Source organism: Nicotiana tabacum, chromosome 22, assembly GCF_000715075.1.
Source record: "Nicotiana tabacum cultivar K326 chromosome 22, ASM71507v2, whole genome shotgun sequence".
In the NCBI taxonomy this organism is placed as follows: domain Eukaryota; kingdom Viridiplantae; phylum Streptophyta; class Magnoliopsida; order Solanales; family Solanaceae; genus Nicotiana; species Nicotiana tabacum.
The window spans coordinates 119,506,993-119,523,445 of NC_134101.1; the positions used below are offsets into that span (position 1 = coordinate 119,506,993).

The 16,453-nt window shown below is 38.4% G+C and overlaps 1 protein-coding gene across 1 annotated transcript; it reads right to left on the minus strand.

The window, feature by feature from the left end:
- Positions 1-565: 565 nt before the first annotated feature.
- On the minus strand, positions 566-4,584 carry LOC107763761 (zinc finger CCCH domain-containing protein 30). Its single transcript, XM_016582258.2, has 2 exons — positions 4,166-4,584; positions 566-3,262 (listed from the first exon to the last, which is right to left on the minus strand). The coding sequence occupies exon 2, from the start codon at positions 3,249-3,251 to the stop codon at positions 1,068-1,070; it is 2,184 nt and encodes a 727-aa protein (XP_016437744.2). The 5' UTR covers positions 3,252-3,262; positions 4,166-4,584; the 3' UTR covers positions 566-1,067.
- Between the last annotated feature and the right edge of the window lie 11,869 nt (positions 4,585-16,453).

Genomic DNA, 16,453 nt, shown 5'->3' on the forward strand with positions numbered 1-16,453 from the left:
AAAACATGTCATGCACCTCTTTTGTCCTTTATATTTAGGATGTTTAACAAGTTTCCAACTACTACAAGGCTATTTTTCTGGACTATAAAGAAAAGGTAGAGATCATTTGTTTATTTGCCGACCATTCAAGGCAAGAGTCCTATTTCTTGTCTCCACATTTCACTATCAAAAATGAAAGACTCCGTCAATAGCAAATACCCCAACACCCAACCCCACAATTAAATAATTCTGCCCAACTTCACCCACCACTTTTCCTCAATGTCATTTGATGACTAGGTCAGTGGCTGTGATCATTTACTATTTTAGCCCAAAATTTAGAAGTCTTGAAAAAAATATTAACTAGAGAAATAAGAAAAATATCAACCTTTGTCACCATCCGTCACCATCTAATGATGCAACCTATGTTTGGAGAACTCTAGAATTTTATCCTCAAATACCAATCAACATCCACCTGTTGGACCCTACCCACCTCATTTACTCCACAATCTAAAAGCCATTCTTTAATGAGTGGGTAGAGCAGATGGTGCGATAATGTACTAATAATATATACAAATCACGCAATGCGTTAATTAAAAAGCACTACTTTATTAAAATGAAACAACAGTAAACATTTTTGCTGTGTTTTACATCATCAAAGACATTCCATTCCTACCAAACACCAGAAAATCCGAACTAGGGACCTTGAAAATGTTAATGGTGCTTTGTTCAGGAGAAATAAAGAAGCAGGGAAATAAAACTATAAGGCTACGTAGTTTCATTTGGGAGTGACAAAAAATAGACCTAGGATTATGGAAAAATACAAGGATGAATTCAACAAACCTGGACTGAGTTATCTTTAATACAGCCCAGACAACTTGAAACTCTTGCTGTAAACAAATGAACGATTAGAATTGAATAGAAAACATAATTGGAAAGTTATGATTGCCTTCCCCCCTAGATTTTTTTCCCTGCTTCTCCCAAACTTTCGCCTCCCATCAACAAAAAGTTGTACCCACCAAAATAATATATACTACCCTATGAATTTGATTTGTTTGGCTAAATGCGATAATGAATTAATCGTTGTCTTGCTATGCTACAAGCTGATCAAGTTGCATCTGCTCGAGCCAAGCTCCTAAAACTGAATGATCAACTGAATCAACTTTGCTCAGACTCTCACCGGATGGCACAGTACCCGAAATGGGAGCTGCCTGCTTCTCTTTCATCTCAGATGGTGATTCCTTGACAAGAGATTGCACCCATGATAGGTCAGGCTCCTCTCCATTGTTGAGCTGCTCAAAAGAAGATGATCGGCGCATGCGTCCAACTCCACTTCCATTCACAGACCAGTCAACCTTTCCAGTGGGAGAGCCCCAATTCGACCAAGAATTACCTACTGGAGATCCAACAATGGAGGCATTATTGGAACCAAGATCACGGGAGCTGAGGCTGCGCAGCTGTTGCTGCTGCTTCTCACGCTGCGCAAATGCTGAAAGGCGAGCGCTCATAGGTGAGATGGGCTCCATGCTTCTTGGGGACATCCTTCCAGGTGATGAAACACCAAAAGAAGCCTGCAAAAGAGGATGCTCCATGTTTTTCGGAGAAAAGACATTAGTGTTAATTGGGGAAAGCATGCTCTGCTGTTGTTGGAACTGATTAAAGAAAGCCGACTTATGTGATGGGGAGAAAACACCAGAAGCCGCTGCCTGATCAGAATACCGCGGAGAAGAGGTAATCTCGGCAGAAAATAGCTCTTCAAGATTTGAAGGAGTTAGTGTATTGGACCGACCAGATCGGTTCAAAGAGTTAGGATGTGGCTGTGAATAACAAGCCATGTCATTCAGAACTAGTTGCTGTGCATCAAAATCATGCAACATGTTGAAATCCTCAGGCGGAATGTCACGTGCACTAAGGGAAGACCTCAGGCGGCTGGACTGTAGATTGCTTCCAGGTAGATGAAGAGCGGGGACATTTGGCTGAGGCCATGGTGCAGACGGATGAGACATTCCATTGGCAGTAGGGGACATGGGTTGGTTGAAAGCAGGAGGAGACATCACAGAGTGTGCTGAGGGCGAGCCAGGAAAAAGGTTCAGTGCTGCAGCCATGTCCATCACAGTAGCTGCAGAAGCAGCTGACCGAGGAGATGGAACTGCAGATCCAGTAGAAACATACAAGGGCCTAAGCTCCTCAGAAGTATGGGCAAAAAAGCAGACGCGCCTTGCACAACTTGTACCATCCTTGCACAGGCGCGTTCGGTACTGAGCAGGGTGCAGCCAGCACTCAAACACCCCATGAGCATATTCACACATATCACCCCGCCGGCATGCACCCTTGCGAAATTCAGGACAAGGCACACAGCTATAATGGTACTTCCTTGGATCTCTTCTGCGAGCGTTCTCCCCTGGGTGGACAAATGGGCACTCTGTCCAGTCATGAGAATAGGCCCTAGAACAAGGCCGGACTTTGAAAGAGAACATGCGGAACTCATCTGTCGAATAGATACTGTTCTTGATATCAGGGAGAGACGGATCTATTGGATATTCTTTTTTCTCTGGTGCAGAATTAGCAGGGATATCACTGAACTTTGATGTCATAGGGGAACACAAGGAATCGGATGGTGAAAATGGAGATCCATTCTCTGGTGATGAGGATAGAACGGGAGAGGATCCATTTGAAGTAGTGACAGATACTCTCAATTTGCACTCACCAACTGAACCATCAGATGAATTTTTCAGAAGCAGTTCTTCAAGAGAAGCTCTAGCACCATGAAGCTTTGGAGGAACAACAATCACATCCACTGGCCGCTGACCATTAGAATCCTCAATATTAGGATCGGCACCAGCTGATAGCAGAAACTTAACTACATCAACAGCATTGACAGAACCACCAGATGTTGCACAGTGAAGAGCTGTGCACTTGTTAGGACCACAAGCACGATTAACATCAACCACTGGATTAGAGATAATCAATTTCAAAACATCTAAGCTTCCATATGTGGCTGCTACCATTAAAGGAGTTCTTTCCTCATTAACAATCTGCTTTGCGCCTTTCTTGCGAACCAACCATAGGCCCACCTCATCAATAGCAGAAGCATCGCGCTCAACAGATCTTTTAAAACCTTCAAGATCATTATTTGCAGCAAGTTCAAGCAAACTAGAAAAAGAATCTTCAGTCTCAACCGTGAGTTTAGCAATACCCTTCATACTAGATTTAGAATCAGTAATGGATTGGTTGGTAGATGAACTAGAATTGGGTCTTTCTGGGCCAGTGCACATGCTTCAGCCAACTGCAAGTCAAAACACACAGAATTAGAAAGAAGATTTCAATAACAAATTAAGTAAAATCTTCAAGCATCATATTTCTAGAATCAGATGGAGTTCATAAACAATTTTGAACAAAATTGAATACCATTAAAAATCTAATTCAAGAATACACCAGACTGACAGCATCAAATAACTTGAATCTTCCTAAAACACCAAAGAAAATCTATGGAACTGAACCCCAAATTTAAGAGTTTGGAGACTAAAGGCAAAAAGATAATGGAAAAAGATAACAGGAAAATAGCCATAGTAGGTACAACAAAAAGAACCTAACCCTCTCAGAAGCTAATGAATACAGAGACATGACAATGCAGCAGCTCCTAAAATAGACAAAATATGCTCTTCTTTCGCTAAAAATGGGATAAAGAAGAAAAAAAAAGCCGAATAATTTACTAACTTCAACGTATCCTGAAGTAGATAGACTTATTTCAGCAAAAACGAAAATAATACCAAGAGTGTGATTTCTTATCTTTTTGTTTTCTTGACGCAGTTCATCAGCTACACCAAAGCAAACCCTTTATACACAAATCAATAGAGAAAAAATATAAAGAGAATCGCATCTTATACCAAATACTATATTCTACAGCTGATCATCCCTAAAAAATATTCACTCCATAACTTCAAAATATCACATCTTTACATAACAAATTATCACAAGAGAAGAACAACAACATAGATCAACATAACATTATCCAAGTATATCAAACAAATTTCGGCAAGAATACTTCAGCTATAAACTAGAATTTACTGACATAATCTCAGCAGATTTCACAGACAGTCAACCAGAGTCAATACAACATAACAGCAATAAGGAAACTAAAATACTAGTATTTACAAATTCGATCTCAATCATTCAACTCAAATCTTACCAGAAATCAAAGCACAAATCCAACAGCTGTAGTTAGTTTTTGTAGATCCACCACAACAGAGTTTCCAAATACCGTTTATTATTCAAAACTCCTTAGAAGTTGAGAAAACAGCAGTAGATGAAAAATCGCCGAAGCTAAATAAGCTAATCGTCTCCATTGAAACTCCAAAAACTCTGTGTTTGTAATATATCTACAAAAATATATAAATTAGTGATTCTGTATATACACCATTGGAAATGAGAGAGAAAGTGAAAAGAGAGAGAAAGATCGAGAAGCAGAGTATGAACTCTCAAGGCGGAGTTCTGTAATAGAGAGAGAGAGAGAGAGAGAGAAAAGAGGGAAGTATAAAATTGAAATGCAAATGAAATGCAAATGCGAAATGAAATAGTGTTGAAATTAACGCGAAATGAAATGAAGTGGAAATGAGAGTCAAATGAAATCGAAGTGATATTTGAAAGTGAGGGAGTGGGGACGGGTTTGGCCGGTGAAAGTTACCGGTTGGATGGGTAATAGTAGAGTTGAGGAGCGGACGTGAGTGCGATAGTCAATTGTGGTTTAATAGCCCGTTTGGCCTAGGCTCCAAAAATCTCCTAATTTTGAAAAGTGCTTTTTTATTTTTCCTAAAAGTACTTTTAGCGAGAATAAGTTTGTGTTTGGCTAATTATTTTAAAAAATACTTCTGAACAGCAATTAGTGTTTGGCCAAGCTTTAAAAAACTGCTTATAAATATATTTTTTTCAGAAGTGCTTCTCAAAAAAGTGCTTTTGGAGAAAAGCTACTTTTTTCTGTTTCTCCAAAACTATTTCTGCTTCTCCTCAAAAACACTTTTTTCCTTCCAGAAGCTTGGCCAAACACCTCAATTTTTGGTTAAAAATATTTTTGGTAAAATAAAAATGCACTTTTGGCCGAAAATAAGCTTGGCGAGAGAGGCTATAATTCTCGAGTCAGAATCGAAAGAAAAGGTAAAAGGATATATAATCAGACACGCGGCAAAAGAGGAAAAATTTAGAGGTGCTTTTAGCTAAAAGGTCCTCATATTTCTCCTAATTTACTTTTATTGCCCAGCTACAATACAAAATATAGCAAATTACTCACAAGTGTCCTCTCGGGGACGTCCGATAGAATCTAATCACAACATCACAAGTGTGCAAAGGGAACAACATACGATTAAATCAGTGTCATGAATTTAAAATTTTAGTATTTTCCTTTTCCTTTTTCGTTTAGAAAAAAAGAAAAATTGTCTCACTTAATACTTGGATTATTTAAAACATATACAATATATTGTACATATGAGGGAAGAGAAGGGAAATAGGAAGGAAATTACAAGTTAGAGAACTATACTCTAATAAAATAAAAATTTAGATAGTCAACCAAATAAATTACATAAAATATCCCAAAAAAACTCACTTCGATAAAAAAATTGTCTCAAATATTAAATTTACCCTTTGGAGCTTAGAGCTCACAACAGATGGGATCGGAGAGTTTCATTTGCTGATGTAACTTATTAGCTACGACTTCAAACAAACTCAATCGTGTGATACAAAACATTAACAATTTCTAAAAATTATTAAAGTTAATAATATTATAATTTTGAACTCATAGTTTCAAAGAGTCCAAACAATTCAATATCAAAAATTTTAAAAATCAAATTCATTAAGTATAAATCTTCTCATACTCTTTATCTCACACGAATTGACAATCAATGAATACATGTACCTAAGAAGAAAGTATAGTTTGGGGTCGCAAGAGCAATTCCTGACCCAAATTAATAGTAAACTACAATAATCCAGTAAAATTCTACTACTTGAATTTGGGGAGGGTAATGTGTATGCAAACCTTACCCTTATCCCGAAGGAATAGAGAGGTTGTTTCCAAAAGACCATCGGCTCAAGAAAACAAAAAGACAAAAGGAGACAATATTAGTATCAGCAAAGAAATCATATGAAAAACAGGAACAACATGAAATTCAGAAGAAAGATGCAAAGCAAAAGCGATAGCTAGTAAATAGTTCATGCGCTGAAAAGTGAAATAGTAAGACACAACATTGTCACTAACTATCTTAGACAGAACCCCTACCAGACTGGTCTCACAATGTTACAAAGTAAAGAAAGATTCAAACTACCTCTTAACCTACAACTCTAATACTTGACCTCTACATCTCCCTATCTAGTGTCATGTCCTCGGAAATCTGAAGCCTCGTCATATCCTGCCTGATCACCTCTCCCCAATACTTCTTAGGTTGACATCTACCTCTTCTCGTGCCCTCCACAACCAGTTGCTCACATCTCTTTACCGGCGCATCTGGGCTTCTCCTCTGAACATGCCCGAATCATCTCAGTCTCACTTCCCGCATCTTGTCATCAATGGGAGCCACATGCACCTTCTCCTAAATATCATCATTCTTAATTTTATCTATCCTAGTTTGTCCGCACATCCACCTTAACATCCTCATCGTAAACTAAAATTCTGAAAATCTTAAATTTGTGTACATATTATAATTAGCTGCCAAAGCAGCCTATATTCTATATTTGGCCTTCACTTTAGAAGAAAAAAAGAAAATCACAATTTGAAACTGAACGAGAAGTAATATTTTAATGCAAGAGCAATTAGTGCTTCTTTAGTTCTTCTCAACTTGCTCGAACTCTCTAATTTTTCATTTCTAACCCATTCCCTAATTTAACTTTGTAGATTGATCAAAGTATTTTATTACGCAGTGTATATGATTAAAATCGGGCCCACCCAATTTTACTAATTAACCAAAACTAGGGGGATGGATCGAGGATCAGCCCCATGGCTTGACAGATCGAGCTACGAGGATAAGATATCGAGTTCGGAGTTCGAGGTACCTCTCAAGATCGAGACCGGTAATGATCGAGATCGAACGAGATAGACATCGAACGAAACCAAAGATAGCATAATAACAGAAAGGCGAGATATCTGTTACTGGTTGAGGATAATGACGAAAATCTCGGAACAGATCAAATCAAGGGCGGTTGTTTAGCTAATCATGGGATTTACTTCTATAATTAGAATTATACCGTAAATAGGATTCCTATAATATATAAAGAGGGTCTTAACCATTTGTAATCATCTTACATTCACGCATGTCAAAGCAATACAATATTCTTTCTCTCTTATATTCTTTTGTTCATTATTTCATTTCATAATTCTACTCTTAGTTCGAAGGCGACCTAGCTCGAGGGCTGAACTGCATTTCAATACCGGTTTGCTCTATTTTGTTGTTTATTTCCACTATTAATCATCATATTTATCAATTGGTGCTAGGTGAAATTACGTATCCTTAAAACCACTTATAAGTTTAATTGTTATCCGATTTTAAGGATAAACAGATTGGCGTCCACCGTGGGACTAAGGATAATAGTGATTGCCTTGTACAATTTTCGTAACACATATTATTTTACGCTTGTTCTTTAAAGTGTCTTTGATTTTAGGATCAACATGTCAAACTCCCAAGTATCACCCACACACACTAACAACAGCCTTGGTCTTCATGGCGAGAATGAAAACATAGTCGCCCCGGGAAACAAATTACCTCCAGTCAACCCCGATGGACCGTCGGCCATAGACCCAGTCAATATGAGCTCCCATATTGCTATTAATGGGAATTTGGGCGTCGACCCTGAAAATAGCATCCGCAAGGACGCTCGAACATCCGATCAGTATGCATAGAACGGTGAAGAAGGCGGAATTATCCTTTAAATGATATTTAAGATATGCAGACTCAACAAGCTACAATAGCACAACTCCAAAATCGGAATCGTGCACCAAGCAGGATCGAGCTCGAGCCATCACTAGAAGTTGTTGTAAGCACGTGATTTTTGCCCAATATGAGAATTACTCCCAAAAAATTCAAAAATAAAATGATTTTTCTTTGATGTGCAATTTTGTGATATTTTGTGATATTTTGAATAATTATTTGCATTTGTCTGTGCATGTTTATTTGCTAAATTAATAAAAAATACAAAAATATGTCGCATTTTGCATATAGGATTTAATTCTACAATTGTTAGTGATTAAATTTGCTTTACAAAAATTAAAAATTACAAAAATAGGCATCGTTTGCATTTTTAGCATTTAATGTCCAAATATATAATTTTATGCTTAATTAATACTTAATTGTGCGTTAATTGTTATTGAGAGTTAATTTGCACTTTTATAACTTAATTTAGTTCTTAATAATAGTTTAAGTATTTTTATAATTTAGTTTTAGAGAAATAAAAGAAGAAAAGAGAGCGAAAATATAAAGAAAGTCGGAATTGGGCCTCTTCTTCGATTTCAAGCCATAGGCCCAAAAAATGGCTCAATCTTCCCTACGACCCAGTCCATTTCGAACTGGGTCGACCCAGTCCATAACCCAACATCCTATTATCTTACAAACAACACAAAACAAAAACAAAAAAGAAAAAACCCTAAAAAGACCTAACCAATCCGCCCCGCCCCCCTTTCTTCTCTTTCTCTCTTTTCATCATCTTCCCCAAGCTAAAAAAACACAACCATGGTTGCCCCCCCTTACACCCCAACCATGGCTTCCCCTCCATCTTCACGTCTTCATCTTTTCTGTCGACGTCGTCCATGGTTTCTCCGTTGCTTCATCTTCTTCGTCAAACCTCCGTTGTGCGCACTGCTGCCCGTTTCTGCTCCCCGCTGCTTCTGCCGGTGCGTCGTCTTCCCGTCATCCTCCTCGACGGACTGCCGCTGCCATGATCGACCAGTTGCTGCCTGTCGCCACCGGACTGCTGCTGCCTGTCGCCGCCGTTGCTGCTGTTTTGACGTCGTGCTGCTGCTGCTCGTCGCAGCAGGTGTTGGACGGACTGCTGCTGCTGCTCGTCGCGGCAGTAGCTACGGGCTGCTTCATTTTCTCTTCGTCTTCGTCGTCATTTGTTCGAGCTTTGGTCGAGGCTCGGACAGATTTGTTTACAATCAAAGTTCTTCGTTGATTCATCTTCGGTTAGTTGTTTTTGAGTTTTATTTTTGTCCATATTTTTGTTTGATATTCTCCGGATCCAAAATCGTTAAACGATTTAATCCTTGTTTTGTTCGTTGTTCATCATTGAAATAATTTTCTAGTGTGTTCATGTTGTTTGTTAAATTAATTTTCAGATTTCAAAATAGAAGTTTAATTAGTTGTTTTCATATTCATTTCATATTTGTATTATTGTTTAAGTGAATATTTGTTAGTTTGTTGTTTGTTAGATTCAAATTGAAATTTAATTAACTATTTCTTCAATTTGTTTCATGTGTTTATGTATTGTTAGAAATTGTTAGTATTGTTAAGTTCAAGTTTAAGTTCATAAGTGTTTCTTCGTCGATCTTGTTATTTGTTTAAAGAATTTAGTTGTGTTAAAGGAATATATTGATTTAATCGTTTAATCCGTCATGTTTGTTGTGTTAAAATAGATTCATTCATGTTCATACTTTGTTTGGATGATCTTGAATCCGAATTTTGTATAGTTTGATTTCTTGTTTATCATTTGTGATTATTTCTTGAATTGGTCTCATAATCTTGTTTAAAGTTTAATATAAGAATTGTTTGTTGTAATGTTGTTAGAGTTGATTTTAAGTTCAATATTATTGAATTTAAGAATCTAAATATACTTGTTTGATTGTTGTTGTTGTTTAAATCCGAAAAATAGGTTTGTTGTTGCTAAAAATATTGTTCAATCAAATTTTAGTTGTTCTTGGTTGTTCAATTTGTGTTCATGTGATTTGTTGTTGAAATGTTGTTAAAATCATTTTCATGTGATATTGTTGTTATGATGTTCATCCGTGTTCATATTGTCGTTTGAACATTGTTAGAAATTGATCATATTGTCTATATTTTGGTTAAGTTTGATTAATTGATGTGTTATAGCTGATGGGTAGTTTGGTAAATTTGTAATACGTTCAGGGGTAGTTTGGTAATTTCAGTAAGGTCGGAAGGGGTAGTTTAGGAATTGTACATTTTGTAATTGTTTATTTGAAGCATGAGGGACAAAATGAAATGGGGTGGGTTGTGATATGATTATTTAATATAAAGGGGGGACAAAATTTAATTTAAAGGGGAATCTTGCATTATTTTAAATGAAGCATGGGGGACAAAATGAAATGGGGTGGTGTGATATGTTTATTTAATGTAATGGGGATGAGTGGAAAGATAATGGGTTGGGTAGAGAAAAAGTATTGATTTTAATTAATTAAAAAGTTTATGGGATGGGTTATATATGTGAAGTCTTGAAATCAAAAAAAGATATACAGAGAGATAGAAAAAAAAATACACAGATACGAGAGAGAGAAACAAATCTGAAAATAAGAGAGAGAAAAGGGCTGAACATTTAAGAGATAGAAAATTCCGAAAAATATTTAAGCTTTCAAAATAAAAAAAAACACTAAAAAAAATATTCTGCTTTCTTTTGTTGTTTGAAATCAGAATTAATTGTTGTTTCATCAAAGCTGGAAGATTTTTTTTTTTTGGATTACTACTCCACTGGTTTGTTACTGTTGCTGGGCTATTGTTGCTGTGTTGTACTGATTTTACTGCTGCTGCTGATTCTCATATTCATTTTCTTTTGCTTCCAATATCAGGTACACAATTGAAAAGCTGGTTATTGTAATCCGAAATATGAAGCATGAATACATATGAAGAATGAAAATTTGAAGTTTTAATTTCGTTTTTTTTTTCTTTGTTTCTTTTGTTGATTGTATTTAAGCTATTTCATGAATTACTAAATATTACCTGGAATAAGAAAATAATATCATAAGTTAGTCTGTAATAAATCAGTTCGGCAAAACAGGTTAATTCACTAACTATGAAGGCTTCAAGATTGTAGGTTGATCATGAACAAGTAGCTAAATTTAGTTAAAACATGAATTTAAATTAAACATCGTAAATTAGGCATTAAGGCATGACTTGAGCTTAAGCAAGATTAGAAGAACGTTTAAGTCTAATAAACTTTCTAATAAGCTTTAGTAATTATGGTTAAATCTAGTTTCAAATGATTGTGAATAATTAATCTCAATAATATTATTTTTTTAAAAAAATAATAATAACAATGCTGAGTTTTAATCTAGCTATATTTGTTTATTTTGAATATTAGTTGTTGAATTTTTATTTTATTTAAAATTTCGAAATTAAGAGTAAATTTTTTTTTCATCAATATTTGTATTAACCAAGCAATTAGCATGTCATGTTTTCTTAAAATTATAAAAGCTAGTAATAAATTAGGATTTTTCTTTCTTTATTTTAGAGACTAATTTTTATAGAAAAAATGTAGTCGCTTTAAGATTTGTCCATTTAAAATAAATGAGATGAGCCTCGCTTAATGAAATGTATAGATTTCGGGGCCCTCAATAAATGTACAGTTAATTGCTTAGAATTAGGGAGGAGCCGTTTTAGCAAATTTCACGGTCCTACCCAAAATAATGACACGCTAGTCGCTCTAGGCGCGTATTTAATAATGTTATTTCCTTAAATACGGGTGTGCATTTATGTAACCCAAATCTAAATCTCAACGGAGTCGAAATGTGTTCAATAACCACGGGTGCAATTGATTGCGACGTGATTTGAAATACGTTTTCACAATGTTGCAATTTTTCGTAAAATAATAACAATAAATAAAAAGAATAATAAAAGCGGCTAAGGGATAAAATTTGCACATAAGTTTATAATACGTATTATATTAGATAATCAAGCCGAATATAACAGTTAAGCGACCGTGCTAGAACCACGGAATTCGGGAATGCCTAACACCTTCTCCCGGGTTAACAGAATTCCTTATCCGGATTTCTGGTGCGCAAACTGTAATACAGAGTCATTCTTTTCCTCGATTCGGGATTAAAATAGGTGACTTGGGACACCCTAAATCTCCCAAGTGGCGACTCTGAAATAAAGAAATAAATCCCGTTTCGACTGTCCTTTAATTGGAAAAAACTCCTGTACCCCCGCGGGAGCGGAAAAAGGAGGTGTGACAGTTGTTCATAGAGCCGAATTGGTGCCAGAGAGATCGAATGAAGGAGAATCAAAGACTAATCCCGCTATTGTAAAAATGTTCAAGGAACTGACAAAGCTGTTTGAGCAAATAAATGTTAAACCAATTAATGATAAGTTAAAAGGACGAGTCTTAGTTGAACATAATAAATTATAGACCGAATAAAATAAAACTCTTGTATAACGAGTTGAGTTCAAGAGCATTAAACAGTGGACTTAATATGCTATGATTGACAATACATATAATAACATAAGTGTATAATAAATGTAAGTAATGACAAGGATTATAATGGGAAAGGAACTATCACCCAATGATTATATGATTGGGATGTTCCTTTTCTCTGACGCCAACGTGGAAAAGTGACAGGTCAGAATGCATATGGGATCTTGAGATTTATGGATAAATATTGAACAACGTGTGCTTGAATAAATGAATAAGACAACTCTTTCGTATATTCTTCTTTCAACTTTTACAATATGTTCCAGTTCAAAAAGGCATTTCCTCTCTTTGTTCCCTATCTCTTCCTATTTATAAAGGACAATCCCCAAATACCCTAAAAAGTACAGCATAAAGAATATCTAAAGGAATATTTTTATGTCCACTTTTGAACCTAAGTTACTATTACTATCCTATCTCAGCTGCCCGCTTCTGGCGTCAGCCTTTATGAGGACGACCTTCAGTCGTTGTATCGTGGTCAACCCCGTACTTTGTCTTTCTTATCCGTTATCTTGGTTACCAAATTTGAACCTATACAATTAGTCCCTCCGCTTGTTGAGGTCGTAGCCCTGCACGTTCTCGATAAGCGGACATCACATTTTCGTCATGGGAGAATTTAGCTATTAAATCATGCCGGGTCGACCAAGATCGAGAGAACGACACAACCAGTAGAGTCATGATTGGTATGGTTACCATGATGTGACATCACTGCCACGCGCGTCATTATTACGCATCTTTCCGAGATAGCGTCTGCGTGCTTGTCGCTTTGGTTTTAGTGCCATTGACAATCCTTCGCTTCGATTCTCGCGCCTTCTAGCCCTATAAATAGATGAGGGTTTCGTTTTTTTAGAAGTTTCCGCCATTTCCCTCCTTGCATGTACATTATCTTCCTTTGATCCTATTTTACCAGTTCTTGTTATCAGCTTTGTTTCTACGATTCCGTTTTTCACTTTCCTGTTTAGTCATCACCTCTTTCTTTAGGTTTAATAGCACACCTTTTGTTGTCGAGATGTCCCGAACCATTCGCATACATGACGAAGTTTCTGACGCCACTCCTTTGTTGGTGGCCCCTCCTTCCGGTGGTGAGGATCTCGTGGCTGAGGAGGGTGAGAGTTTTCTTACTGTAGAAGAGATACTTCCTAGAAACCCTTATCCAGAAGCGATTTCCACAAGAAACCCGCTCCTTCTCCCATTCCGGTGATCTCCGAAATCGGGTCGTCTTATATAGATGAACTCCGATATGCATATCATATTCGTTCTCACGTCGAGATGGTTCCAGCTGGGGGCGACATCGTGGAGATCCATAGACCTGGGTACTGTGCTTTTTATGTTTATCCTTTCGTAATTGGTTATACTCTCCCTCTTCTTCCGTTGGCGGAGGAGTTTTATCGGTTTTACAACATTTGCCCGGCACAGCTGTCTCCGTATTTGTATAAAGCTTTTTTTCTGCTGATAAAGTACGCAGAGTTGGTTGGTTGCGAGGTCGACATCCGCCACTTATTACATTTGTTTTCACCAAGCTTTCACAGAGGCACCATGATACACCTGCGACATCGCGGGTCTAGGGGGCTGATAGTTGGAATGGATGATAGGGCGAGCTGGAAGTTTTGGCATAATTACTTTTTTGTCAAAACCGAGCACTTGGTGTCAGACCTTGCTGGATTTCCTAATCAGTGGAATCATAATCATAGGTGTTGATGACATACATTTATTATCTTCTTTCATCCCTTTTGATTTTTATTCATCTGTGATTTCTCTGTGAAGCTGAGAGGCATGCACCCTTTCCCATCATCGGCATTGAGGACTGGGTGGCTCGCGTGTTACCTCATATGGTGGGGACCCGAGATTGGGCGGTTTTCTACAAATGCTTTGGACCGAAGGTTCCGTCTAGTAAGTGTTACTTTTGTGTCGACCTTCAGCTATTTGCTGTTATTTATTGATACGACCTCTTTGTGGTGACAGGTCGACAGGCTTCCAAAAAAAAGCTCCAGTGCCGGCATTTCTCTAGGCCAATGCATTGGCAGGGATGCAATTTACTTTGTCTGAGTTCGCCCGAGGAGGTCGTACTCAAACTTTGTTAACAAGGGACCCCTCTCCTCGGGATGTCGCTGTACGGGATGAGATCTCTTCCCGGCCTGTCTACCACCTTGTAGATGAGTCCTCTAACAGGGAGGAGTCGCCGTCGAGAAAGAGGAGGAGGGCAGAGCTAAGGAAGGTCGTCGCCACAAGCGCTGAAAAGAAGAAGGTCGTTGCTTCGAGAGTGGCGTCCTCGCCTATGCTAGATGCAGGGGCTATTTTTATGGCGGATGTCATTATGGCGGGGAGGTCCCTAGGGCCAAGGGGATATGTTAAGGCGGGGAACATACACGGGCTGTTGAAGGTGGCGCGTCATCGGCAGCCGAAGGGGATGGGGCGATGCTCGCAGAGGATGATGGTTCAGGCTCGAACATTGATCCCGAAGAGGTGCGGGCCTTTTTGGAGAAAAATACCTGCGTGAAAGTGAGGATGGAGGGTCCTAACCGACCCGTGATCATTCCCGTGAATTATGATCTTTTGGCGAACTCTAAGCAGGCAGTGTCGTCCTTCTCCTCCTTGTGCGCTGCTTCTGAGAACGCGGCGCTTCAGGCGATGAGTGATGTAGAACTATCGCGGAGTATATTTGGCATGGCTTTGTGAGTAAGTGTTTTTTTCCTTTTCCTGTTAGGATTTGTTTCGCATGCGTAACCTGCTTATGCTGATTTTCTTTCCTCTACATGTCAGACTCTGATTATGGAGATCGAGCACAATTGGAGGGATGGACGGAGGACAACCGCTTTTAAGAACGTGGCCTCCAAGTACAAAGAGTACCGCACCAAGCACCATACGTTGGCCGACGTCTTCACTCAAGATAGCGATTTTCAGCTATTTCGCGACGGGCTTAAACAGAAGGAGGAAGAGTTGGCACAGAAAATCAAAGAGCTAAAGGAGCGAGATGATGAGTTGGTGAAGGCCATAGGTCGATGCAGTGAACTTGAGGTGGATCTTAAGGCCAAGGATGATGAGCGCGAGGTGAACAAGGGGGTGATGGCCGAGAATGCCGATCTTCAGGCACGGGTGGCCTCTTTAACTACTAAGCTTAGGTGAAGAGAAGTGGAGGCTGTTGATCTGAGGGGTGAGTTGAGCGTTAAAGTCGATGAATTGGCTCGTGCTAAAAAAGATAGGGTGGCTGACATATCTGAAGCAGCGGCCCTGGATGATTCCCTACGCATTTATAGGTCTGAGCTGGATAATGAGGTGGAGACGTCAGCGCTCAAGGTAGAGAGGTTAGAAGAGCGGATCCAAGATCTGAAGGCAGAGTTGTCCGGATTGAATGAAAAGGTTGTTGCTTTAAAGGCAAAGGAAGTGTGACAGCAGTCGCAGCCGTCCACGTCTCATACTTCTATTGATCCCATCGTGTCGCGAGATTTGTATGAGATGTGGGTTCATATCGAGGCTCATCTTGATGTGTGCAAGTCCCTGAAAGCCAACGAGAAGGTTTCCGAGGCAGAACTCGAGGGTGTTCGTATTAAAGCACGTGCAACCTGTGGTTATGATCCCAGTACACCTAGCGGGGATGATGTCGATGATGATGCAGAAATGCTCGCCTCCGATTCTTGGTATAATAAGAAGTATGTCGTGGGGGATGACGCGGCATATGGCCGTTGTATTTATTTTGTTTTGTCTTGCTATTTTTGTGAGGGAATCTTTGAACCCTTTGTAAAAAGTTTTGTAATATAACAATTTTAATGGAATGATTACCTTTTTGTTGTGTATCTATGAATTGTTATTTTTGTTTGTTGTGAGGTGAAGTCCCTAAATTTTCGGCTGCTTATGTGTAATGTTTTGGCGTAGTCGGTTGCAGATCTTAAAGTAATTCGAGCAAGGCTGAGTGTAAAGTAATTCGAGCGAGGTCGAATGTTCAGTAATTCGAGCGAGGTCGAATGTTGGATGCAAAAAATGATGGAGAGTAAAATATTGCTTTATTTTACTCATTGGAGAATATCTTGGTGGAGAGTTCAAAATGTTGCTTTATTTCATTCACTGGAGAATACTGTACATGTCCATTTCA

Bases quoted from the DNA above. Each gene is read 5' to 3' on its own strand.
- LOC107763761 (XM_016582258.2), bottom strand. From the start codon at position 3,251: ATGTGCACTGGCCCAGAAAGACCCAATTCTAGTTCATCTACCAACCAA.